The sequence below is a fragment of the Nerophis lumbriciformis genome, linkage group LG30 (genome assembly GCF_033978685.3).
Source record: "Nerophis lumbriciformis linkage group LG30, RoL_Nlum_v2.1, whole genome shotgun sequence".
Taxonomy (NCBI): Eukaryota; Metazoa; Chordata; class Actinopteri; order Syngnathiformes; family Syngnathidae; genus Nerophis; species Nerophis lumbriciformis.
The window spans coordinates 26,505,842-26,533,794 of NC_084577.2; the positions used below are offsets into that span (position 1 = coordinate 26,505,842).

Here is a 27,953-nt window from a genome sequence, read left to right on the forward strand (position 1 = left end):
AATAATAATAAATAGATAATTTTTTGGTGTAGAATCTTATATGTGTGAATGCTTGGACATTCACACAATTATATTATAATAATAATATGATTTTATGGTAGATTCTTATATGTGTGAATGTTTGGACATTTACACAATTAAATAATAATAATAAATATATGATTTTATGGTAGATTCTTGTATGTGTGAATGTTTGGACATTTACACAAATAAATAATAATAATAATAATAAATAGATAATTTTTTGGTGTAGAATCTTATATGTGTGAATGCTTGGACATTCACACAATTATATTATAATAATAATATGATTTTATGGTAGATTCTTGTATGTGTGAATGTTTGGACATTTACACAAATAAATAATAATAATAATAAATAGATAATTTTTTGGTGTAGAATCTTATATGTGTGAATGTTTGGACATTCACACACTTATATAATAATAATAATAATAATAATAATAAATAGAGGATGTTTGGTGTAGAATCTTAAATGTGTGAATGTGCAAACATTATATAATGATAATAATATGAATTAGATTATTTTTTGGTGAAGAATCTTATATGTGTGAATGCTTGGACATTCACACAATTAAATAGTAATGAAAATAAATAGATGATTTTTTTTAGAAGAATCTTATATGTGTGAATGCGTGGACATTCACACAATTAAATAATAATGATGATAAATAGCTACTTTTTTTGAGAAGAATCTTATATGTGTGAATGTTTGGACATTCACACAATTATATAATAATAATGATAAATATATTATATTTTAAGTGTAGAATCTTATATGTGTGAATGTTTTATATAATAATAATAATAAATACATGTTTTTATGGTAAAAATCTTATGTGTGAATGCTTGGACATTCACACAGTTAAATAATAATAATAATAAATAGATGATTTTTTTAAGAATAATTTTATGTGTGAATGTTTGGACATTCACACCATTATATAATAATAATGATAAATATATTATTCTTTTAGTGTAGAATCGTATATGTGTGAATGTCCAAACATTCACACAGTTATATAATAATAATAATAATAATAATAATAATAATAATAAATACATGTTTATATGGTAAAATCTTATGTGTGAATGCTTGGATATTCACACAATTATATAATAATAATAATAAATAGATGATTTTATGGTAGAATTTTCTATGTGTGAATGCTTAGACATTCACACAATTATGTAATAATAATAATAAATATATTATTTTATGGTAGAATCGTACAGTGTGAATGCTTATAATAATAATAATAATAATAATAATAAAAATATTATTTTGCTGGTGTAAAATCTTAGATATGTGTGCATGCTTGGACATTCACACAATTATATAATAATAGTAATAATAAATAGATGATTATTTTTTTTTGGTGAAGATTCTTACATGTGTAAATGCTTGGACATTCACACAATCATATAATAATAATAATAATGATAATAATAATAATAATAATAATAATAATAATAGTCAATAGATGATTTTTTTGGTGACAAATCTTATATGTATGAATGTCCAAACATTCACACAGTTATATAATAATAATAAATATATGATTTGATGGTAGAATCTTATATGTGTGAATATTTGGACATTCACAAAGTTACATAATAATAATAATAATAATAAATACATGATTTTATGGTAGAATCTTATATGTGTGAATTTTCAAGCATTCACACATATAAGATTCTACACCCACAAAAATCATCTATTTATTATTACTATTATTATTATTAATATTATTATTATTTATTTGTGTAAATGTCCAAACATTCACACATATAAAAATCTACTATAAAATCATATATTATAAAATTATATAATAATAATAATAATAATAATAATAGATGATTTTATGGTAGATTCTTACATGTGTGAATGTTTGGACATTCATACAATTATATTATAATAATAATTTTTTTGGGTGTAAATTCTTATATATGTGTGAATGCTTGGACATTCATACAATTATATAATAATAATAATAATAATAATAATAAATAGATGATATTTTTGGTGAAGATTCTTACTTGCTTGGACATTCACACAATTATATAATAATAATAATAATAGATGATGTTATGGTAGATTCTTACATGTGTGTATGTTTGAACATTCATACAATTATATAATAATAATAATAAAAATATTATTTTGTTGGTGTAAATTCTTAGATATGTGTGAATGCTTGGACATTCACACAATTATATAATAATAGTAATAATAAATAGATGATTTTTTTTTGGTGAAGATTCTTACATGTGTAAATGCTTGGACATTCACACAATCATATAATAATAATAATAATAATAATAATAATAATAATAATAATAATAATAATAATAGTCAATAGATGATTTTTTTGGTGACAAATCTTATATGTATGAATGTCCAAACATTCACACAGTTATATAATAATAATAAATATATGATTTGATGGTCGAATCCTATATGTGTGAATATTTGGACATTCACAAAGTTATATAATAATAATAATAATAATAATAAATACATGATTTTATGGTAGAATCTTATATGTGTGAATTTTCAAGCATTCACACATATAAGATTCTACACCCACAAAAATCATCTATTTATTATTACTATTATTATTATTATTATTTATTTGTGTAAATGTCCAAACATTCACACATATAAAAATCTACCATAAAATCATATATTATAAAATTATATAATAATAATAATAATATTAGATGATTTTATGGTAGATTCTTACATGTGTGAATGTTTGGACATTCATACAATTATATTATAATAATAATAAAAAAAAATTTTTTTGGTGTAAATTCTTATATATGTGTGAATGCTTGGACATTCACACAATTATATAATAATAATAATAATAGATGACTTTATGGTAGATTCTTACATGTGGGACTGTTTGGACATTCATACAATTATATAATAATAATAATAATAAATATGTTATTTTTTTGGTGTAAATTCTTATATATGTGTGAATGCTTGGACATTCATACAATTATGTAATAATAATAATAATAATAAATAGATGATTTTTTTGGTGAAGATTCTTACATGTGTAAATGCTTGGACATTCACACAATCATATAATAATAATGATAATAATAATAATAATAATAATAATGATAATAATAACAATAATAATAATAATAATAATAATGACAATAATAATAACTGGATGATTTTTTTTGGTGAATATTCTTACATGTGTAAATGCTTGGACATTCACACAATCATATAATAATAATGATAATAATAATAATAATAATAATAATAATGATAATAATAACAATAATAATAATAATAATAATAATGACAATAATAATAACTGGATGATTTTTTTTGGTGAAGATTCTTACATGTGTAAATGCTTGGACATTCACACAATCATATAATAATAATGATAATAATAATAATAATAATAATAATAATAATAATAATGATAATAATAACAATAATAATAATAATAATAATAATGACAATAATAATAACTGGATGATTTTTTTTGGTGAAGATTCTTACATGTGTAAATGCTTGGACATTCACACAATCATATAATAATAATGATAATAATAATAATAATAATAATAATAACAATAATAATAATGATAATAATAACAATAATAATAATAATAATAATAATGACAATAATAATAACTGGATGATTTTTTTTGGTGAATATTCTTACATGTGTGAATGTTTGGACATTCACACATTTAATGTCGGTCCAAAACTCAATGGCGTGTAAATGCTTGGCAAGACAATTTCCAGTGAATAGAATTCAACAATCACTCAAAAAGCTTGGCTACGTCCAAACTGAAAAAAAAATGAGAAAAAAAGGTGCGTTCTTTACTGAATTGTTTTTCCCCGGTGCACACACACACACACACACACACCGTTTCTGTGTTTGATAAGTGAAACAAACAAAAAAAACGAGTCCGGAAATCTTCGACGCTAAGTGGAAGCACTTTGCAGGGGAAATAAATAAAAGTGCTACGCTGCCACTTGGCAAGGTGCTTGAAGGCTGGCAGGACGTGTGATAACAAAGGGAAACTCGAACTGTCCATTACGCGCCTCTCGTCTATAAACCAGCAGCAAACACGCGGATTGTCAAGATCTGAACTACGGGGGGGGGGATAAAAAAAAACCACATCCATCGATTCTCCGCGCCAGAAATACTGCCGGTCCAAAATCACCATGACAACAAACACCAACAGTCGGTTCAGAATCATCACCCGGGAGTCGGTGGACAGTTCGTGCCTCATCCCGTCCTGGTAAGTCAGAGAGAGAAAGAGACGATCCGCTCACAGATGCCACCTGGTGGTTGTTTGAGCACACTGGATAACTTAACAATTCGGTCACACGCAGGTTTCTCACAGGAACGAGGCAAAAACTAACCGAGACCCGGTGTTTCGATGGGGAAAGAAGGGAGGAGCCAGCCTCTCCGTTCTCTCGTCTCGTTTTTTGTTTTTTTTGTCCCAGCCCTCCGTGGCTTCATATTTACAGCGGAGTATGAAACATAACATTCCTATGACCACAGTAATGTACTGTACTAATACACATGGAGTACATACTGCGGGATGGCGAGGGCCACTATATATGGGGGGGAGGGCACCACTTTCTGGGTGCCAACATAAATATTATTTCTTTCAAGGGTCCATAAATAGGGAAATAAAATTGTTTTTTACAGTGGAACCTTAAAGTTAGATGTTTCTATTATTTTAAGCAAAGAGAATTATTGTGATGAAATAAAATAAAATAATTTCTAAATATTTCTAATATTTAAAATTGCCATTATTTAATCCAAAATTAATTCTAAACTGGAAGTTGTGATTAATTAACACAAAATAATTAACCTCAATTAATGAATCACATTTTTTTTTTCAAGTGGAAAGTTGAATTAATTAACCCACATTAATTCATGAAATAAGCCAAATTAATTCATACAAAATGAGTTCAAAATTACAAAGTTCATTAATTAACTTGATATTGAATAATCGATAAAACCCAATAATTATTCCAAAATCTGTTCAATATTTAGATTTTTTTTTTTTTAATAACACAAATTGTTAATTCAAATAACCCAAATTGATGAATCCAAAATTTGTTAAGATTGGAAAACGTTTGATTAACCCAAAATGACTAATAAAAAAATCGAAATAAATTAAACAAAAATGAGTTAACATTGAAAAATGTGGATTATCTCAAATCCATTCAACCTAAATAAATTAATCCAAAATTAGTTCAATGTTGGACATTTTTTAATAATAAATGTATATCTACTAATCAATAATCCCAATTCATTGTTGCAACATTTGTTCACAATTTAAAATATATATATAATTAACACAAATTATTAATTTAAATAACCCAAATTGATGAATCCAAAATTTGTTAAGATTGGAAAACGTTTGATTAACCCAAATTGACTAATCAAAAAAATCGAAATAAATTAAACAAAAATGAGTTAACATTGAAAAATGTGGATTATCTCAAATCCATTCAACCTAAATAAATTAATCCAAAATTAGTTCAATGTTGGACATTTTTTAATAATAAATCTATATCTACTAATCAATAATCCCAATTCATTGTTGCAAAATTTGTTCACAATTTAAAATATATATATAATTAACAGAAATTATTAATTTAAATAACCCAAATTGATTAATCCAAAATGTGTTAAGATTGGAAAACGTTTGATTAACCCAAATTGACTAATCAAAAAATCGAAATAAATTAAACAAAAATTAGTTAACATTGAAAAATGTGGATTATCTCAAATCCATTCAACCTAAATAAATTAATCCAAAATTAGTTCAATGTTGGACATTTTTTAATAATAAATCTATATCTACTAATCAATAATCCCAATTCATTGTTGCAAAATGTGTTCACAATTTAAAATATATATATAATTAACAGAAATTATTAATTTAAATAACCCAAATTGATTAATCCAAAATTTGTTAAGATTGGAAAACGTTTGATTAACCCAAATTGACTAATAAAAAAATCGAAATAAATTAAACAAAAATGAGTTAACATTGAAAAATGTGGATTATCTCAAATCCATTCAACCTAAATAAATTAATCCAAAATTAGTTCAATGTTGGACATTTTTTAATAATAAATGTATATCTACTAATCAATAATCCCAATTCATTGTTGCAACATTTGTTCACAATTTAAAATATATATATAATTAACACAAATTATTAATTTAAATAACCCAAATTGATGAATCCAAAATTTGTTAAGATTGGAAAACGTTTGATTAACCCAAATTGACTAATCAAAAAAATCGAAATAAATTAAACAAAAATGAGTTAACATTGAAAAATGTGGATTATCTCAAATCCATTCAACCTAAATAAATTAATCCAAAATTAGTTCAATGTTGGACATTTTTTAATAATAAATCTATATCTACTAATCAATAATCCCAATTCATTGTTGCAAAATTTGTTCACAATTTAAAATATATTTATAATTAACAGAAATTATTAATTTAAATAACCCAAATTGATTAATCCAAAATTTGTTAAGATTGGAAAACGTTTGATTAACCCAAATTGACTAATCAAAAAATCGAAATAAATTAAACAAAAATTAGTTAACATTGAAAAATGTGGATTATCTCAAATCCATTCAACCTAAATAAATTAATCCAAAATTAGTTCAATGTTGGACATTTTTTAATAATAAATCTATATCTACTAATCAATAATCCCAATTCATTGTTGCAAAATTTGTTCACAATTTAATATATATATATATAATTAACAGAAATTATTAATTTAAATAACCCAAATGGATTAATCCAAAATTTGTTAAGATTGGAAAACGTTTGATTAACCCAAATTGACTAATCAAAAAATCTAAATAAATTAAACAAAAATTAGTTAACATTGAAAAATGTGGATTATCTCAAATCCATTCAACCTAAATAAATTAATCCAAAATTAGTTCAATGTTGGACATTTTTTAATAATAAATGTATATCTACTAATCAATAATCCCAATTCATTGTTGCAACATTTGTTCACAATTTAAAATATATATATAATTAACACAAATTATTAATTTAAATAACCCAAATTGATGAATCCAAAATTTGTTAAGATTGGAAAACGTTTGATTAACCCAAATTGACTAATCAAAAAAATCGAAATAAATTAAACAAAAATGAGTTAACATTGAAAAATGTGGATTATCTCAAATCCATTCAACCTAAATAAATTAATCCAAAATTAGTTCAATGTTGGACATTTTTTAATAATAAATCTATATCTACTAATCAATAATCCCAATTCATTGTTGCAAAATTTGTTCACAATTTAAAATATATTTATAATTAACAGAAATTATTAATTTAAATAACCCAAATTGATTAATCCAAAATTTGTTAAGATTGGAAAACGTTTGATTAACCCAAATTGACTAATCAAAAAATCGAAATAAATTAAACAAAAATTAGTTAACATTGAAAAATGTGGATTATCTCAAATCCATTCAACCTAAATAAATTAATCCAAAATTAGTTCAATGTTGGACATTTTTTAATAATAAATCTATATCTACTAATCAATAATCCCAATTCATTGTTGCAAAATTTGTTCACAATTTAATATATATATATATATAATTAACAGAAATTATTAATTTAAATAACCCAAATGGATTAATCCAAAATTTGTTAAGATTGGAAAACGTTTGATTAACCCAAATTGACTAATCAAAAAATCTAAATAAATTAAACAAAAATTAGTTAACATTGAAAAATGTGGATTATCTCAAATCCATTCAACCTAAATAAATTAATCCAAAATTAGTTCAATGTTGGACATTTTTTAATAATAAATCTATATCTACTAATCAATAATCCCAATTCATTGTTGCAAAATTTGTTCAAAATTTAAAATATATATATAATTAACAGAAATTATTAATTTAAATAACCCAAATTGATTAATCCAAAATTTGTTAAGATTGGAAAACGTTTGATTAACTCAAATTGACTAATCAAAAAATCGAAATAAATTAAACAAAAATGAGTTAACATTGAAAAATGTGGATTATCTCAAATCCATTCAACCTAAATAAATTAATCCAAAATTAGTTCAATGTTGGACATTTTTTAATAATAAATCTATATCTACTAATCAATAATCCCAATTCATTGTTGCAAAATGTGTTCACAATTTCAAATATATATATAATTAACAGAAATTATTAATTTAAATAACCCAAATTGATTAATCCAAAATTTGTTAAGATTGGAAAACGTTTGATTAACCCAAATTGACTAATCAAAAAAATCGAAATAAATTAAACAAAAATTAGTTAACATTGAAAAATGTGGATTATCTCAAATCCATTCAACCTAAATAAATTAATCCAAAATTAGTTCAATGTTGGACATTTTTTAATAATAAATGTATATCTACTAATCAATATTCCCAATTAATTGTTGCAAAATTTGTTCACAATTTAAAATATATATATAATTAACACAAATTATTAATTTAAATAACCCAAATTGATTAATTCAATACTTGTCAAAATGTATCAATTTTAATTTGAAAAACCTGAATACATTTTTTCACAATTTGTTAAAATTGGAACATTTGGATTAACTCTAACTAATTGATGCATAAACCCAAATAATTGAATCCAAAATGTGTTTAAAATTGGACATTTCTGAATAGCCAATCCAAAATTATAAATCGATAAACCCAAACGGATTAATTCATAATTAATTCAAATTTCAAAGTTGTCATTAACTCTAATATTTCATCAAATAACCGAAATTAATTAATTCAAAATGTGTTTAAATTGGAATATTTTTTTTTAATTTGCTCAAAATGTGATTTAAAAAAATAAAAAATTAATGGACTGAAATTAATCAAATAACTTGTATTAATTCGTCCAAAATGTGTTAAAATGTATACATTTTGAAAAACTGGTATTGATTTTTTTTAAAACATAACTTATTTCTAAATTTGTTAAAATAGGAACATTTGGATTAACTCTAATTAATTCATGTATAAACCCAAATCGTTTAATCCAAAATGTGTTTAAAATTTAACATTTCTGAATAGCCAACCCAAATTAATCAATTGATAAACCCAAATGAATTAATCCATAATTAATTCAAATTTAAAAGTTGTGATTAACTGTAATAATTCATCAAATAACCCAAATTAATTCATTCAAAATGTGTTTAAATTGCAATATTTTGTTAAAATCAGCTCAAAATGTGATAAAAAAAAAAGAAAAATTATTAATGAACTGAAATTAATCAAATAACCCGTATTCATTCATCCAAAATGTGTTAAAATGTATACATTTTGAATAACTTATTGATTAAAAAAAAACAACCTTAATAAATTATTTCTAAATTTGTTAAAATTGGAACATTTGGATGAACTCTAATTAATTCATGTACAAACCCAAATAATTTAAACCAAAATGTGTTTAAAATTGGACATTTCTGAATAGCCAACCCAAATTAATCAATCGATAAACCCAAATGAATTAATCCATAATTAATTCAAATTTAGAAGTTGTGATTAACTGTAATAATTCATCAAATAACCCAAATTAATTCATTCAAAATGTGTTTAAATTGCAATATTTTGTTAAAATCAGCTCAAAATGTCATAAAAAAAAAGAAAAATTATTAATGAACTGAAATTAATCAAATAACCCGCATTCATTCATCCAAAATGTGTTAAAATGTATACTTTTTGAATAACTTATTGATTAAAAAAACAATCTTAATAAATTATTTTTAAATGTGTTAAAATTGGAACATTTGGATTAACTAATTAATTCATGTATAAACCCAAATAATTTAAACCAAAATGTGTTTAAAATTGGACATTTCTGAATAGCCAACCCAAATTAATCAATCGATAAACCCAAATGAATTAATCCATAATTAATTCAAATTTGGAAGTTGTGATTAACTGTAATAATTCATCAAATAACCCAACCTAATTCTTTCAAAATGTGTTTAAATTGCAATATTTTGTTCAAATCAGCTCAAAATGTGATAAAAAAAAAAAGAAAAATTATTAATGAACTGAAATTAATCAAATAACCCGTATTCATTCATCCAAAATGTGTTAAAATGTATACATTTTGAATATCTTATTGATTAAAAAAAAAAATCTTAATAAATTATTTTTAAATGTGTTAAAATTGGAACATTTGGATTAACTAATTAATTCATGTATAAACCCAAATAATTTAAACCAAAATGTGTTTAAAATTGGACATTTCTGAATAGCCAACCCAAATTAATCAATCGATAAACCCAAATGAATTAATCCATGATTAATTCAAATTTAGAAGTTGTGATTAACTCTAATAATTCATCAAATAACCCAACCTAATTCTTTCAAAATGTGTTTAAATTGCAATATTTTGTTCAAATCAGCTCAAAATGTGATAAAAAAAAAAAGAAAAATTATTAATGAACTGAAATTAATCAAATAACCCGTATTCATTCATCCAAAATGTGTTAAAATGTATACATTTTGAATATCTTATTGATTAAAAAAAAAAATCTTAATAAATTATTTTTAAATGTGTTAAAATTGGAACATTTGGATTAACTAATTAATTCATGTATAAACCCAAATAATTTAAACCAAAATGTGTTTAAAATTGGACATTTCTGAATAGCCAACCCAAATTAATCAATCGATAAACCCAAATGAATTAATCCATAATTAATTCAAATTTAGAAGTTGTGATTAACTGTAATAATTCATCAAATAACCCAAATTAATTCCTTCAAAATGTGTTTAAATTGCAATATTTTGTTCAAATCAGCTCAAAATGTGATAAAAAAAGAAAAATTATTAATGAACTGAAATTAATCAAATAACCCGTATTCATTCATCCAAAATGTGTTAAAATGTATAAATTTTGAATAACTTATTGATTAAAAAAAACAACCTTAATAAATTATTTCTAAATTTGTTAAAATTGGAACATTTGGATGAACTCTAATTAATTCATGTACAAACCCAAATAATTTAAACCAAAATGTGTTTAAAATTGGACATTTCTGAATAGCCAACCCAAATTAATCAATCAATAAACCCAAATGAATTCATCCATAATTAATTCAAATTTAGAAGTTGTGATTAACTCTAATAATTAATCAAATAACCCAAATTAATTAATTCAAAATGTGTTTAAATTGCAATATTTTGTTAAAATCAGCTCAAAATGTGATAAAAAAAAAGAAAAATTATTAATGAACTGAAATTAATCAAATAACCCGTATTCATTCATCCAAAATGTGTTAAAATGTATAAATTTTGAATAACTTATTGATTAAAAAAACAACCTTAATAAATTATTTCTAAATTTGTTAAAATTGGAACATTTGGATGAACTCTAATTAATTCATGTACAAACCCAAATAATTTAAACCAAAATGTGTTTAAAATTGGACATTTCTGAATAGCCAACCCAAATTAATCAATCGATAAACCCAAATGAATTCATCCATAATTAATTCAAATTTAGAAGTTGTGATTAACTGTAATAATTCATCAAATAACCCAAATTAATTCCTTCAAAATGTGTTTAAATTGCAATATTTTGTTCAAATCAGCTCAAAATGTGATAAAAAAAGAAAAATTATTAATGAACTGAAATTAATCAAATAACCCGTATTCATTCATCCAAAATGTGTTAAAATGTATAAATTTTGAATAACTTATTGATTAAAAAAAACAACCTTAATAAATTATTTCTAAATTTGTTAAAATTGGAACATTTGGATGAACTCTAATTAATTCATGTACAAACCCAAATAATTTAAACCAAAATGTGTTTAAAATTGGACATTTCTGAATAGCCAACCCAAATTAATCAATCAATAAACCCAAATGAATTCATCCATAATTAATTCAAATTTAGAAGTTGTGATTAACTCTAATAATTAATCAAATAACCCAAATTAATTAATTCAAAATGTGTTTAAATTGCAATATTTTGTTAAAATCAGCTCAAAATGTGATAAAAAAAAAAAAGAAAAATTATTAATGAACTGAAATTAATCAAATAACCCGTATTCATTCATCCAAAATGTGTTAAAATGTATACATTTTGAATAACTTATTGATTAAAAAAAAACAATCTTAATAAATTATTTTTAAATGTGTTAAAATTGGAACATTTGGATTAACTAATTAATTCATGTATAAACCCAAATAATTTAAAACAAAATGTGTTTAAAATTGGACATTTCTGAATAGCCAACCCAAATTAATCAATCGATAAACCCAAATGAATTAATCCATAATTAATTCAAATTTAGAAGTTGTGATTAACTGTAATAATTCATCAAATAACCCAAATTAATTCATTCAAAATGTGTTTAAATTGCAATATTTTGTTAAAATAAGCTCAAAATGTGATAAAAAAAGAAAAATTATTAATGAACTGAAATTAATCAAATAACCCGTATTCATTCATCCAAAATGTGTTAAAATGTATAAATTTTGAATAACTTATTGATTAAAAAAAACAACCTTAATAAATTATTTCTAAATTTGTTAAAATTGGAACATTTGGATGAACTCTAATTAATTCATGTACAAACCCAAATAATTTAAACCAAAATGTGTTTAAAATTGGACATTTCTGAATAGCCAACCCAAATTAATCAATCGATAAACCCAAATGAATTAATCCATAATTAATTCAAATTTAGAAGTTGTGATTAACTGTAATAATTAATCAAATAACCCAAATTAATTCATTCAAAATGTGTTTAAATTGCAATATTTTGTTAAAATCAGCTCAAAATGTGATAAAAAAAGAAAAATTATTAATGAACTGAAATTAATCAAATAACCCGTATTCATTCATCCAAAATGTGTTAAAATGTATACATTTTGAATATCTTATTGATTAAAAAAGAAAATCTTAATAAATTATTTTTAAATGTGTTAAAATTGGATCATTTGGATTAACTAATTAATTCATGTATAAACCCAAATAATTTAAACCAAAATGTGTTTAAAATTGGACATTTCTGAATAGCCAACCCAAATTAATCAATCGATAAACCCAAATGAATTAATCCATAATTAATTCAAAGTTAGAAGTTGTGATTAACTGTAATAATTAATCAAATAACCCAAATTAATTCATTCAAAATGTGTTTAAATTGCAATATTTTGTTAAAATCAGCTCAAAATGTGATCAAAAAAGAAAAATTATTAATGAACTGAAATTAATCAAATAACCCGTATTCATTCATCCAAAATGTGTTAAAATGTATAAATTTTGAATAACTTATTGATTAAAAAAAACAACCTTAATAAATTATTTCTAAATTTGTTAAAATTGGAACATTTGGATGAACTCTAATTAATTCATGTACAAACCCAAATAATTTAAACCAAAATGTGTTTAAAATTGGACATTTCTGAATAGCCAACCCAAATTAATCAATCGATAAACCCAAATGAATTAATCCATAATTAATTCAAATTTAGAAGTTGTGATTAACTGTAATAATTCATCAAATAACCCAAATTAATTCATTCAAAATGTGTTTAAATTGCAATATTTTGTTAAAATCAGCTCAAAATGTCATAAAAAAGAAAAATTATTAATGAACTGAAATTAATCAAATAACCCGCATTCATTCATCCAAAATGTGTTAAAATGTATACATTTTGAATAACTTATTGATTAAAAAAAAAAATCTTAATAAATTATTTTTAAATGTGTTAAAATTGGAACATTTGGATTAACTACCTAATTCATGTATAAACCCAAATAATTTAAACCAAAATGTGTTTAAAATTGGACATTTCTGAATAGCCAACCCAAATTAATCAATCGATAAACCCAAATGAATTAATCCATAATTAATTCAAATTTAGAAGTTGTGATTAACTGTAATAATTCATCAAATAACCCAAATTAATTCATTCAAAATGTGTTTAAATTGCAATATTTTGTTAAAATCAGCTCAAAATGTGATAAAAAAAGAAAAATTATTAATGAACTGAAATTAATCAAATAACCCGTATTCATTCATCCAAAATGTGTTAAAATGTATACATTTTGAATAACTTATTGATTAAAAAAAACAACCTTAATAAATTATTTCTAAATTTGTTAAAATTGGAACATTTGGATGAACTCTAATTAATTCATGTACAAACCCAAATAATTTAAACCAAAATGTGTTTAAAATTGGACATTTCTGAATAGCCAACCCAAATTAATCAATCGATAAACCCAAATGAATTAATCCATAATTAATTCAAATTTAGAAGTTGTGATTAACTGTAATAATTCATCAAATAACCCAAATTAATTCATTCAAAATGTGTTTAAATTGCAATATTTTGTTAAAATCAGCTCAAAATGTGATAAAAAATGAAAAATTATTAATGAACTGAAATTAATCAAATAACCCGTATTCATTCATCCAAAATGTGTTAAAATGTATACATTTTGAATAACTTATTGATTTAAAAAAAAAATCTTAATAAATTATTTTTAAATGTGTTAAAATTGGAACATTTGGATTAACTAATTAATTCATGTATAAACCCAAATAATTCAAACCAAAATGTGTTTAAAATTGGACATTTCTGAATAGCCAACCCAAATTAATCAATCGATAAACCCAAATGAATTAATCCATAATTAATTCAAATTTAGAAGTTGTGATTAACTGTAATAATTCATCAAATAACCCAAATTAATTCATTCAAAATGTGTTTAAATTGCAATATTTTGTTCAAATCAGCTCAAAATGTCATAAAAAAAGAAAAATTATTAATGAACTGAAATTAATCAAATAACCCGTATTCATTCATCCAAAATGTGTTAAAATGTATAAATTTTGAATAACTTATTGATTAAAAAAAACAACCTTAATAAATTATTTCTAAATTTGTTAAAATTGTAACATTTGGATGAACTCTAATTAATTCATGTACAAACCCAAATAATTTAAACCAAAATGTGTTTAAAATTGGACATTTCTGAATAGCCAACCCAAATTAATCAATCGATAAACCCAAATGAATTAATCCATAATTAATTCAAATTTAGAAGTTGTGATTAACTGTAATAATTCATCAAATAACCCAAATTAATTCATTCAAAATGTGTTTAAATTGCAATATTTTGTTAAAATCAGCTCAAAATGTCATAAAAAAAGAACAATTATTAATGAACTGAAATTAATCAAATAACCCGCATTCATTCATCCAAAATGTGTTAAAATGTATAAATTTTGAATAACTTATTGATTAAAAAAAAAAATCTTAATAAATTATTTTTAAATGTGTTAAAATTGGAACATTTGGATTAACTACCTAATTCATGTATAAACCCAAATAATTTAAACCAAAATGTATTTAAAATTGGACATTTCTGAATAGCCAACCCAAATTAATCAATCGATAAACCCAAATGAATTAATCCATAGTTAATTCAAATTTAAAAGTTGTGATTAACTCTAATAATTAATCAAATAACCCAAATTAATTAATTCAAAATGTGTTTGAATTGGAATTTTTTTTTTTAATTAGCTCAAAATGTGATTTAAAAAAAAAAAAAAATGAATGAAGGGAAATTAATAGAATAACACGTAATAATTCATCCAAAATGTGTTCAAAATTAAAATTTTAGACGAGTATTTTGTGAAAAACCACAGAACGTCAGTTTGACTACGAAATATTAGAGGGTATGGAAACTAAATTGTGAAAAGTGAAAAGTGTTCCACCTTCAAGGTTCCACTGAGTTTGTCAAACGGGGCGTGGCCTATTCCAGCCCATGCAATGATTGGTCCAGAACGTGGGCGTGCACAGGAAGTGTCCCCATGACCTGGACTGCTACATGGCCTTCTGTCCACGGCTCACGTCTCCATTCGTCCTGTTCCTCCAGTGTGCTCGGGGGCCGTCGCCCAATGAGGTCTTTAAGGCAAGAATGGAAGAAGGTGAGGCGAGAGAAGACGGAAACATCGGGGGGAAGAAGCTACTGCTGCACTTCATTAGGAAGCAAATACCCAGAATCCTTCATTGGCAGCCCTCCTCTCTTCCTCCGCCTCAACTTGAGGATAACGGAGAGCGAGAGTGAGGTCTCAGTTCAGTTCTGGGTGATGTTTCGGGTGTGGGTCCGACCGCCTGTCGTCCCGCGTCCGTTACACCAGCGTGATCTCCACCTCCTCCGCCTTGTCGCTCTTGCCGTGCTGCCGTCGAGACTGCTGCTTGGGTGGAGGAGGAGCCGCACGCACCTGGAGCCAATGAGAGCAAAGTGTTAGAGCTGGGCAACTTTTAGGCTTTTTTATAAAGATGGCGAATTCAATTTCCCAGAAAGACAAAACCTGCATTCCCAACGCTCCCGATGATAAAAGTACGATGTAACATTCTCAACTTTTATACAAGTGGAGGAATAAGTTGAACGTTTCGTTTAGTCAAAATATTACCGTATTTTCCGGACCGTAGGGCGCACCGGATTATAAGGTGCACTGCCGATGAGCGGGTCTAGTCAGGTCTATTTTCATACAAAAGGCGCATTAAAGGAGTCATATTTTATTTTATTTTTTTCTTAAATAAAAAAACACTTTCTTGTGGTCTACATCAGCGTTTTTCAACCTTTTTTGAACCAAGGCACATTTTTAGCGATGAAAAAATGCGGAGGCACACGACCAGCAGAAACCCTTAAAAAACAAAACTCAGTAAAAATAGGAACATTTGGATAAACTCTAATTAATTGATGTATAAACCCAAAATAATTTAATCCAAAATGTGTTTAAAATTGGACATTTCTGAATAGCCAATCCAAAATTATAAATCGACAAACCCAAATGAATTAATCCATAATTAATTCAAAATTAAAAGTTAACTCTAATAATAAATCAAATAAGTCAAATTAATTCATTCAAAATGTGTCTAAATTGGAATATGTTGATTAACTATAATCAAAATTAGCTCAAAATGTTATTAAAAAAAAAAAAAAAAAAGATCAATCAACTGAAATTAGTTAATCAAATAACCCAAATCGATTAATCAAAAATGAGTTAAGATAGGGAAAGTTTGATTAACCTAAATTGATTATTTAAACAAACAAAAATTAGTTAACACTGAAAAATTTGGATTGACACAAATTCATTAATCCATAAACCTAAATAAATTCATCCAAATTTAGTTCAATGTTAGACATTTTTGAATAATCAAACTCTATCAACTAATCAATAAACCCAATTCTTTGTTTCAACATTCAATAATTAACACAAATTATTAATTTAAATAACCCAAATTGTTTTTGTTAGAATTGATACATTTTGAATAAACTAAATACTTTTTTTTTTTTAAATTGGAACATTTGGATTAACACTAATTATTTAATGTATAAACCCAAATAATTTAATGTAAAATGTGTTTAAAATTTAACATTTCTGAATTATCAACCCATAATAATCAATCGATAAACCCAAATTAATTCATCCATAATTAATTCAAAACTAAAACCTGTGATTATTCAACTCAAATAATTAATTTAAATAACCCAAATTAATTAATTCAAAATGTGTTTAAAATTGGACATTTCTGAATAGCCAATCCAAAATTATAAATCGACAAACCCAAATGAATTAATCCATAATTAATTCAAAATTAAAAGTTAACTCTAATAATAAATCAAATAAGTCAAATTAATTCATTCAAAATGTGTCTAAATTGGAATATGTTGATTAACTATAATCAAAATTAGCTCAAAATGTTATTAAAAAAAAAAAAAAAAAAAGATCAATCAACTGAAATTAGTTAATCAAATAACCCAAATCGATTAATCAAAAATGAGTTAAGATAGGAAAAGTTTGATTATCCTAAATTGATTATTTAAACAAACAAAAATTAGTTAACACTGAAAAATTTGGATTAACTCAAATTAATTAATCCATAAACCTAAATAAATTCATCCAAATTTAGTTCAATGTTAGACATTTTTGAATAATCAAACTCTTTCAACTAATCAATAAACCCAATTCTTTGTTTCAACATTCAATAATTAACACAAATTATTAATTTAAATAACCCAAATTGTTTTTGTTAGAATTGATACATTTTGAATAACCTAAATACATTTATTTTTTTATTTTTTTTAAATTGGAACATTTGGATTAACACTAATTATTTAATGTATAAACCCAAATAATTGAATCTAAAATGTGTTTAAAATTTTACATTTCTGAATTATCAACCCATATTAATCAATCGATAAACCCAAATTAATGAATCCATAATTAATTCAAAACTAAAACCTGTGATTATTCAACTCAAATAATTAATTTAAATAACCCAAATTAATTAATTCAAAATGTGTTTAAAATTGGACATTTCTGAATAGCCAATCCAAAATTATAAATCGACAAACCCAAATGAATTAATCCATAATTAATTCAAAATTAAAAGTTAACTCTAATAATAAATCAAATAAGTCAAATTAATTCATTCAAAATGTGTTTAAATTGGAATATGTTGATTAACTATAATCAAAATTAGCTCAAAATGATATTAAAAAATAAATAAAAAATGATCAATCAACTGAAATTAGTTAATCAAATAACCCAAATCGAATAATCAAAAATGAGTTAAGATAGGAAAAGTTTGATTATCCTAAATTGATTATTTAAACAAACAAAAATTAGTTAACACTGAAAAATTTGGATTAACTCAAATTAATTAATCCATAAACCTAAATAAATTCATCCAAATTTAGTTCAATGTTAGACATTTTTGAATAATCAAACTCTATCAACTAATCAATAAACCCAATTCATTGTTTCAACATTCAATAACTAACACAAATTATTAATTTAAATAACCCAAATTGTTTTTGTTAGAATTGATACATTTTGAATAACATAAATACATTTTTTTTTGGAACATTTGAATTAACACTAATTATTTAATGTATAAACCCAAATAATTGAATCTAAAATGTGTTTAAAATTTAACATTTCTGAATTATCAACCCATATTAATCAATCGATAAACCCAAATTAATTCATCCATAATTAATTCAAAACTAAAACCTGTGATTATTCAACTCAAATAATTAATTTAAATAACCCAAATTAATTAATTCAAAATGTGTTTAAAATTGGACATTTCTGAATAGCCAATCCAAAATTATAAATCGACAAACCCAAATGAATTAATCCATAATTAATTCAAAATTAAAAGTTAACTCTAATAATAAATCAAATAAGTCAAATTAATTCATTCAAAATGTGTTTAAATTGGAATATGTTGATTAACTATAATCAAAATTAGCTCAAAATGTTATTAAAAAAAAAAAAAAAAAGACCAATCAACTGAAATTAGTTAATCAAATAACCCAACTCGATTAATCAAAAATGAGTTAAGATAGGAAAAGTTTGATTAACCTAAATTGATTATTTAAACAAACAAAAATTAGTTAACACTGAAAAATTTGGATTAACTCAAATTCATTAATCCATAAACCTAAATAAATTCATCCAAATTTAGTTCAATGTTAGACATTTTTGAATAATCAAACTCTTTCAACTAATCAATAAACCCAATTCTTTGTTTCAACATTCAATAATTAACACAAATTATCAATTTAAATAACCCAAATTGTTTTTGTTAGAATTGATACACTTTGAATAACCTAAATACATTTATTTATTTATTTTTTTAAATTGGAACATTTGGATTAACACTAATTATTTAATGTATAAACCCAAATAATTGAATGTAAAATGTGTTTAAAATTTAACATTTCTGAATTATCAACCCATATTAATCAATCGATAAACCCAAATTAATTCATCCATAATTAATTCAAAACTAAAACCTGTGATTATTCAACTCAAATAATTAATTTAAATAACCCAAATTAATTAATTCAAAATGTGTTTAAAATTGGACATTTCTGAATAGCCAATCCAAAATTATAAATCGACAAACCCAAATGAATTAATCCATAATTAATTCAAAATTAAAAGTTAACTCTAATAATTAATCAAATAAGTCAAATTAATTAATTCAAAATGTGTTTAAATTGGAATATGTTGATTAACTATAATCAAAATTAGCTTAAAATGTTATTAAAAAAAAAGAAAAAAAAAAAAGATCAATCAACTGAAATTAGTTAATCAAATAACCCAAATCGATTAATCAAAAATTAGTTAAGATAGGAAAAGTTTGATTAACCTAAATTGATTATTTAAACAAACAAAAATTAGTTAACACTGAAAAATTTGGATTGACTCAAATTAATTAATCCATAAACCTAAATAAATTCATCCAAATTTAGTTCAATGTTAGACATTTTTGAATAATCAAACTCTTTCAACTAATCAATAAACCCAATTCTTTGTTTCAACATTCAATAATTAACACAAATTATTAATTTAAATAACCCAAATTGTTTTTGTTAGAATTGATACATTTTGAATAACCTAAATACATTTTTTTTTTTAAATTGGAACATTTGGATTAACACTAATTATTTAATGTATAAACCCAAATAATTGAATCTAAAATGTGTTTAAAATTTAACATTTCTGAATTATCAACCCATATTAATCAATCGATAAACCCAAATTAATTATTCCATAATTAATTCAAAACTAAAACCTGTGATTATTCAACTCAAATAATTAATTTAAATAACCCAAATTAATTAATTCAAAATGTGTTTAAAATTGGACATTTCTGAATAGCCAATCCAAAATTATAAATCGACAAACCCAAATGAATTAATCCATAATTAATTCAAAATTAAAAGTTAACTCTAATAATTAATCAAATAAGTCAAATTAATTCATTCAAAATGTGTTTTAAATTGGAATATGTTGATTAACTATAATCAAAATTAACTCAAAATGTTATTAAAAAAAAAAAAAAAGATCAATCAACTGAAATTAGTTAATCAAATAACCCAAATCGATTAATCAAAAATGAGTTAAGATAGGAAAAGTTTGATTAACCTAAATTGATTATTTAAACAAACAAAAATTAGTTAACACTGAAAAATTTGGATTAACTCAAATTCATTAATCCATAAACCTAAATAAATTCATCCAAATTTAGTTCAATGTTAGACATTTATGAATAATCAAACTCTATCAACTAATCAATAAACCCAATTCATTGTTTCAACATTCAATAATTAACACAAATTATTAATTTAAATAACCCAAATTGTTTTTGTTAGAATTGATACATTTTGAATAACATAAATAAAAAATTTTTGGAACATTTGGATTAACATTAATTATTTAATGTATAAACCCAAATAATTGAATCTAAAATGTGTTTAAAATTTAACATTTCTGAATTATCAACCCATATTAATCAATCGATAAACCCAAATTAATTATTCCATAATTAATTTAAAACTAATACCTGTGATTATTCAACTCAAATAATTAATTTAAATAACCCAAATTAATTAATTCAAAATGTGTTTAAAATTGGACATTTCTGAATAGCCAATCCAAAATTATAAATCGACAAACCCAAATGAATTAATCCATAATTAATTCAAAATTAAAAGTTAACTCTAATAATAAATCAAATAAGTCAAATTAATTCATTCAAAATGTGTCTAAATTGGAATATGTTGATTAACTATAATCAAAATTAGCTCAAAATGTTATTAAAAAAAAAATAAAAAATGATCAATCAACTGAAATTAGTTAATCAAATAACCCAAATCGATTAATCAAAAATGAGTTAAGATAGGAAAAGTTTGATTATCCTAAATTGATTATTTAAACAAACAAAAATTAGTTAACACTGAAAAATTTGGATTAACTCAAATTAATTAATCCATAAACCTAAATAAATTCATCCAAATTTAGTTCAATGTTAGACATTTTTGAATAATCAAACTCTATCAACTAATCAATAAACCCAATTCATTGTTTCAACATTCAATAACTAACACAAATTATTAATTTAAATAACCCAAATTGTTTTTGTTAGAATTGATACATTTTGAATAACATAAATACATTTTTTTTTGGAACATTTGAATTAACACTAATTATTTAATGTATAAACCCAAATAATTGAATCTAAAATGTGTTTAAAATTTAACATTTCTGAATTATCAACCCATATTAATCAATCGATAAACCCAAATTAATTCATCCATAATTAATTCAAAACTAAAACCTGTGATTATTCAACTCAAATAATTAATTTAAATAACCCAAATTAATTAATTCAAAATGTGTTTAAAATTGGACATTTCTGAATAGCCAATCCAAAATTATAAATCGACAAACCCAAATGAATTAATCCATAATTAATTCAAAATTAAAAGTTAACTCTAATAATAAATCAAATAAGTCAAATTAATTCTTTCAAAATGTGTTTAAATTGGAATATGTTGATTAACTATAATCAAAATTAGCTCAAAATGTTATTAAAAAAAAATAAAAAAATGATCAATCAACTGAAATTAGTTAATCAAATAACCCAAATCGAATAATCAAAAATGAGTTAAGATAGGAAAAGTTTGATTAACCTAAATTGATTATTTAAACAAACAAAAATTAGTTAACACTGAAAAATTTGGATTAACTCAAATTAATTAATCCATAAACCTAAATAAATTCATCCAAATTTAGTTCAATGTTAGACATTTTTGAATAATCAAACTCTATCAACTAATCAATAAACCCAATTAATAGTTTCAACATTCAATAATCAACACAAATTATTAATTTAAATAACCCAAATTGTTTTTGTTAGAATTGATACATTTTGAATAAACTAAATACATTTTTTTTTTTAAATTGGAACATTTGGATTAACACTAATTATTTAATGTATAAACCCAAATAATTGAATCTAAAATGTGTTTAAAATGTAACATTTCTGAATTATCAACCCATAATAATCAATCGATAAACCCAAATTAATTATTCCATAATTAATTCAAAACTAATAGCTGTGATTATTCATCTCAAATATTTCATCAAATAACCCAAATTAATTAATTTAAAATGTGTTCAAAATTGAATATTTTGAATATTCAATTTTATATTTTGAATATTTTGAAATATTTTTCAATATTTTCAATATTTGGTTGGGGACCCCCGATGTAGACCACAAGGAAGTTTTTTACATTTAGAAAAAAAAAATAATAATATGACTCCTTTAATGCGCTTTATAATCCGGTGCGCCTTATATATGAAAAAATATATATATAATATTTTGAATTTTGAAAAAAAAAAAAAAAAAAAAAAAAATATATATATATATATATATATATATATATATATATATATATATATATATATATATATAATATTTTGAATTTTGAAAAAGATATATATAATATTTTGAATATTCAATTTTATATTTGGAATATTTTGAAATATTTTTCAATATTTTGAATATTTGTAGACCACAAGGAAGTCTTTTACATTTAGAAAAAAAAAATAATAATATGACTCCTTTAATGCGCTCTATAATCCGGTGCGCCTTATATATGAAAAAAGATATATATAATATTTTGAATTTTGAAAAAGATATATATATATATATATATATATATATATATATATATATATATATATATATATATATATATAATATTTTGAATTTTGAAAAAGATATATATAATATTTTGAATATTCAATTTTATATTTGGAACATTTTGAAATATTTTTCAATATTTTAGATATTTGTAGACCACAAGGAAGTCTTTTACATTTAGAAAAAAATAATAATAATATGACTCCTTTAATGCGCTCTATAATCCGGTGCGCCTTATATATGAAAAAAGATATATATAATATTTTTAATTTTGAAAAAGATATATATATATATATATATATATATATATATATATATATATATATATATATATATATATATATATATATATATATAATATTTTGAATTTTGAAAAAGATATATATAATATTTTGAATATTCAATTTTATATTTGGAATATTTTTCAATATTTTTCAATATTTTAAATATTTGGTTGGGGACCCCCGATGTAGACCACAAGGAAGTCTTTTACATTTAGAAAAAAAAAATAATAATATGACTCCTTTAATGTGCTCTATAATCCGGTGCGCCTTATATATGAAAAAAGATCAAAAATAGACCATTCATCAGTGGTGCGCCTTATAATCCGGTGCGCCCTATGGTGCGGAAAATACGGTAATCTGTTGATGCTGTGAACTTTGTTTAGTCAACATGAATTGTTCTGTGCAAACATGCCGGGTGATACTAACAGGTCGTAGTTTCCCCGGGCCTCCCTCAGGGGCACATCTGGGCGGCTGCAGCTGAAAGCCGGGCGACACCGGGCTCCTTCCGGAACTTAGATCTGAAAAGAGACGTGTCGGTGAACGGCGGAAGGTGACATGGCGGAGGGGGAAGTGCGGCCGGCGACGCTTACTCGGCGTGGTTAGCGGTGTCCGGTGTGACGCGGCGGGGATGGGGAGCTTGTGCTCGCCGTTGAGCGCGGCGGAGGGCGACCGCGGCAGAGACGGAGGCGTGGTGGTCTCGGGGCTGGTGAAAGGGCTGATGGGAGGCTGGTCGTACAGCGGGAGAGGCGGAAGGCAGGATGGCAGCTTTGTGGAGGGCGACACCTTCAGGAGAAAACAAACACTCAGTCACAATTGGAGAGAAAGAACTGGTCACAATGAACTGCTTCAAGTGGGACCAAAGGTTGGACCTGGTCCTGGAGCTCCTAACTCAAAATACTCGCAAATCAGCCATTTAAAATAAGTTAAATAAATGTAATTTACGCACCTCCTAAAACAGCACCATTTTTTTTTTTTACCATACAACATGACTTTTAAAAAGAAAAACTAACTTTAGGATAAGAAATATTGTATGAAAAATAACACAATATTCACAGATGATACACCATACTTGCCAACCTTGAGACCTCCGATTTCGGGAGGTGGGGGGTGGGGCCGTGGTCGGGGGTGGGGCGGGGCGTGGTTGGGGGCGTGGTTAAGAGGGGAGGAGTATATTGACAGCTAGAATTCACCAAGTCAAGTATTTCATACATATATACAGGTAAAAGCCAGTAAATTAGAATATTTTGAAAAACTTGATTTATTTCAGTAATTGCATTCAAAAGGTGTAACTTGTACATTATATTTATTCATTGCACACAGACTGATGCATTCAAATGTTTATTTCATTTAATTTTGATGATTTGAAGTGGCAACAAATGAAAATCCAAAATTCCGTGTGTCACAAAATTAGAATATTACTTAAGGCTAATACAAAAAAGGGATTTTTAGAAATGTTGGCCAACTGAAAAGTATGAAAATGAAAAATATGAGCATGTACAATACTCAATACTTGGTTGGAGCTCCTTTTGCCTCAATTACTGCGTTAATGCGGCGTGGCATGGAGTCGATGAGTTTCTGGCACTGCTCAGGTGTTATGAGAGCCCAGGTTGCTCTGATAGTGGCCTTCAACTCTTCTGCGTTTTTGGGTCTGGCATTCTGCATCTTCCTTTTCACAATACCCCACAGATTTTCTATGGGGCTAAGGTCAGGGGAGTTGGCGGGCCAATTTAGAACAGAAATACCATGGTCCGTAAACCAGGCACGGGTAGATTTTGCGCTGTGTGCAGGCGCCAAGTCCTGTTGGAACTTGAAATCTCCATCTCCATAGAGCAGGTCATCAGCAGGAAGCATGAAGTGCTCTAAAACTTGCTGGTAGACGGCTGCGTTGACCCTGGATCTCAGGAAACAGAGTGGGCCGACACCAGCAGATGACATGGCACCCCAAACCATCACCCAACCATGCAAATTTTGCATTTCCTTTGGAAATTGAGGTCCCAGAGTCTGGAGGAAGACAGGAGAGGCACAGGATCCACGTTGCCTGAAGTCTAGTGTAAGGTTTCCACCATCAGTGATGGTTTGGGGTGCCATGTCATCTGCTGGTGTCGGTCCACTCTGTTTCCTGAGATCCAGGGTCAACGCAGCCGTCTACCAGCAAGTTTTAGAGCACTTCATGCTTCCTGCTGCTGACCTGCTCTATGGAGATGGAGATTTCAAGTTCCAACAGGACTTGGCGCCTGCACACAGCGCAAAATCTACCCGTGCCTGGTTTACGGACCATGGTATTTCTGTTCTAAATTGGCCCGCCAACTCCCCTGACCTTAGCCCCATAGAAAATCTGTGGGGTATTGTGAAAAGGAAGATGCAGAATGCCAGACCCAAAAACGCAGAAGAGTTGAAGGCCACTATCAGAGCAACCTGGGCTCTCATAACACCTGAGCAGTGCCAGAAACTCATCGACTCCATGCCACGCCGCATTAACGCAGTAATTGAGGCAAAAGGAGCTCCAACCAAGTATTGAGTATTGTACATGCTCATATTTTTCATTTTCATACTTTTCAGTTGGCCAACATTTCTAAAAATCCCTTTTTTGTATTAGCCTTAAGTAATATTCTAATTTTGTGACACACGGAATTTTGGATTTTCATTTGTTGCCACTTCAAATCATCAAAATTAAATGAAATAAACATTTGAATGCATCAGTCTGTGTGCAATGAATAAATATAATGTACAAGTTACACCTTTTGAATGCAATTACTGAAATAAATCAAGTTTTTCAAAATATTCTAATTTACTGGCTTTTACCTGTATATATTAGAGATGCGCGGATAGGCAATTATTTCATCCGCAACCGCATCAGAAAGTCGTCAACCATCCGCCATCCACCCGAACTAACATTTGATCAGAACCGCACCCGCCCGCACCCGCCCGTTGTTATATATCTAATATAGACGATGCAAGGCATTAGTGAGGTTATAAAGCTTTTGCCTGTTAAAGAAAGGAGACTGATCCAATGCAGCACAGACATTCGCGTGCCACGCTGTCACGACCCAGACGCACACCAGTGCGCAATCATATGGGAGCCGCGCTGAGCGCACCTCCAAGCGCGTCTCGCTGCCGGCGACGCCCGGGTATGGGCCCGACGCTCCAGCGCCATCCATTTTCGGTGCTAGTTGATTCGGCAGGTGGGTTGTTACACACTCCTTAGCGGGTTCCGACTTCCATGGCCACCGTCCTGCTGTCTATATCAACCAGGGTGAGCCCCACCCCTTTCGTGAGCGCACTGCGCGCGGAGTGACCCCTGTTACGCGCCCCCGGCAACAGGGGTGGCGGGCAGGTAAGCTGCGCGGGCGGAGCGCGCGGAGTGACCCCTGTTACGAGCCCCCGGCCACGGGGGTGGCGGGCAGGTAAGCTGCTTACCTGCTGCGCGTGACGCCGGCCGCGGCGAAGGCGGACGAGGCGGGGTGTCGGTGCGGTGGGCGCGGTGGTGACCCTGGACGTGCGTCGGGCCCTTCTCGCGGATCGCCTCAGCTACGGCTCTCGGTGGGGCCCTCTCGGGGGAAGGGGCCTCGGTCCCGGACCCCGGCGAGGCGTCCCTTCTCCGCTCCGTAAAAGTGTCCATCTCTTTTCTTTTTTTTTCTTCTGTTGTGGCATATGCTGCAGGTGCCTGCTCGTTTTTCGTATGTGGGTAACAACATTTAACTATGTATATATATTTCCGAATTGGTTTAACTGCCACCCGCCTGAATCTATTTAAAATCTAATTTTTTTTTATTTCAAACGCCCGACCCGACCCGTGGATAAAATCTAATTTTTTTAAATTTCATCCGCCCGATCCGCGGATAATCCGCGGACTCCGCGGTTGTGCCCACATCTCTAATATATATATATATATATATATATATATATATATATATATATATATATATATATATATATATATATATATATATATATATATATATACATCCTGAAAATATGCAAACAAAACTGTGTTTAGATAATTGATACTTCAAACTTGCATAAATAAATATTAAGGAATATAACATAA

At 26.2% G+C, this 27,953-nt stretch overlaps 1 protein-coding gene across 1 annotated transcript in view; it reads right to left on the reverse strand.

Moving 5' to 3' along the window:
- Window positions 1–15,671: 15,671 nt before the first annotated feature.
- The window catches only part of LOC133572819 (F-BAR and double SH3 domains protein 2-like), a 190,995-nt gene continuing 178,713 nt past the window's right edge, over window positions 15,672–27,953 (reverse strand). Inside the window, exons 20-22 of the mRNA XM_061925846.2 lie at window positions 24,496–24,688; window positions 24,332–24,423; window positions 15,672–16,330 (exon numbers count right to left, since the gene is read on the reverse strand). Coding sequence (XP_061781830.1) covers window positions 16,238–16,330; window positions 24,332–24,423; window positions 24,496–24,688 — 378 coding nt within the window. The 3' untranslated portion in view covers window positions 15,672–16,237. The remainder of the gene's footprint in view (window positions 16,331–24,331; window positions 24,424–24,495; window positions 24,689–27,953) is intronic.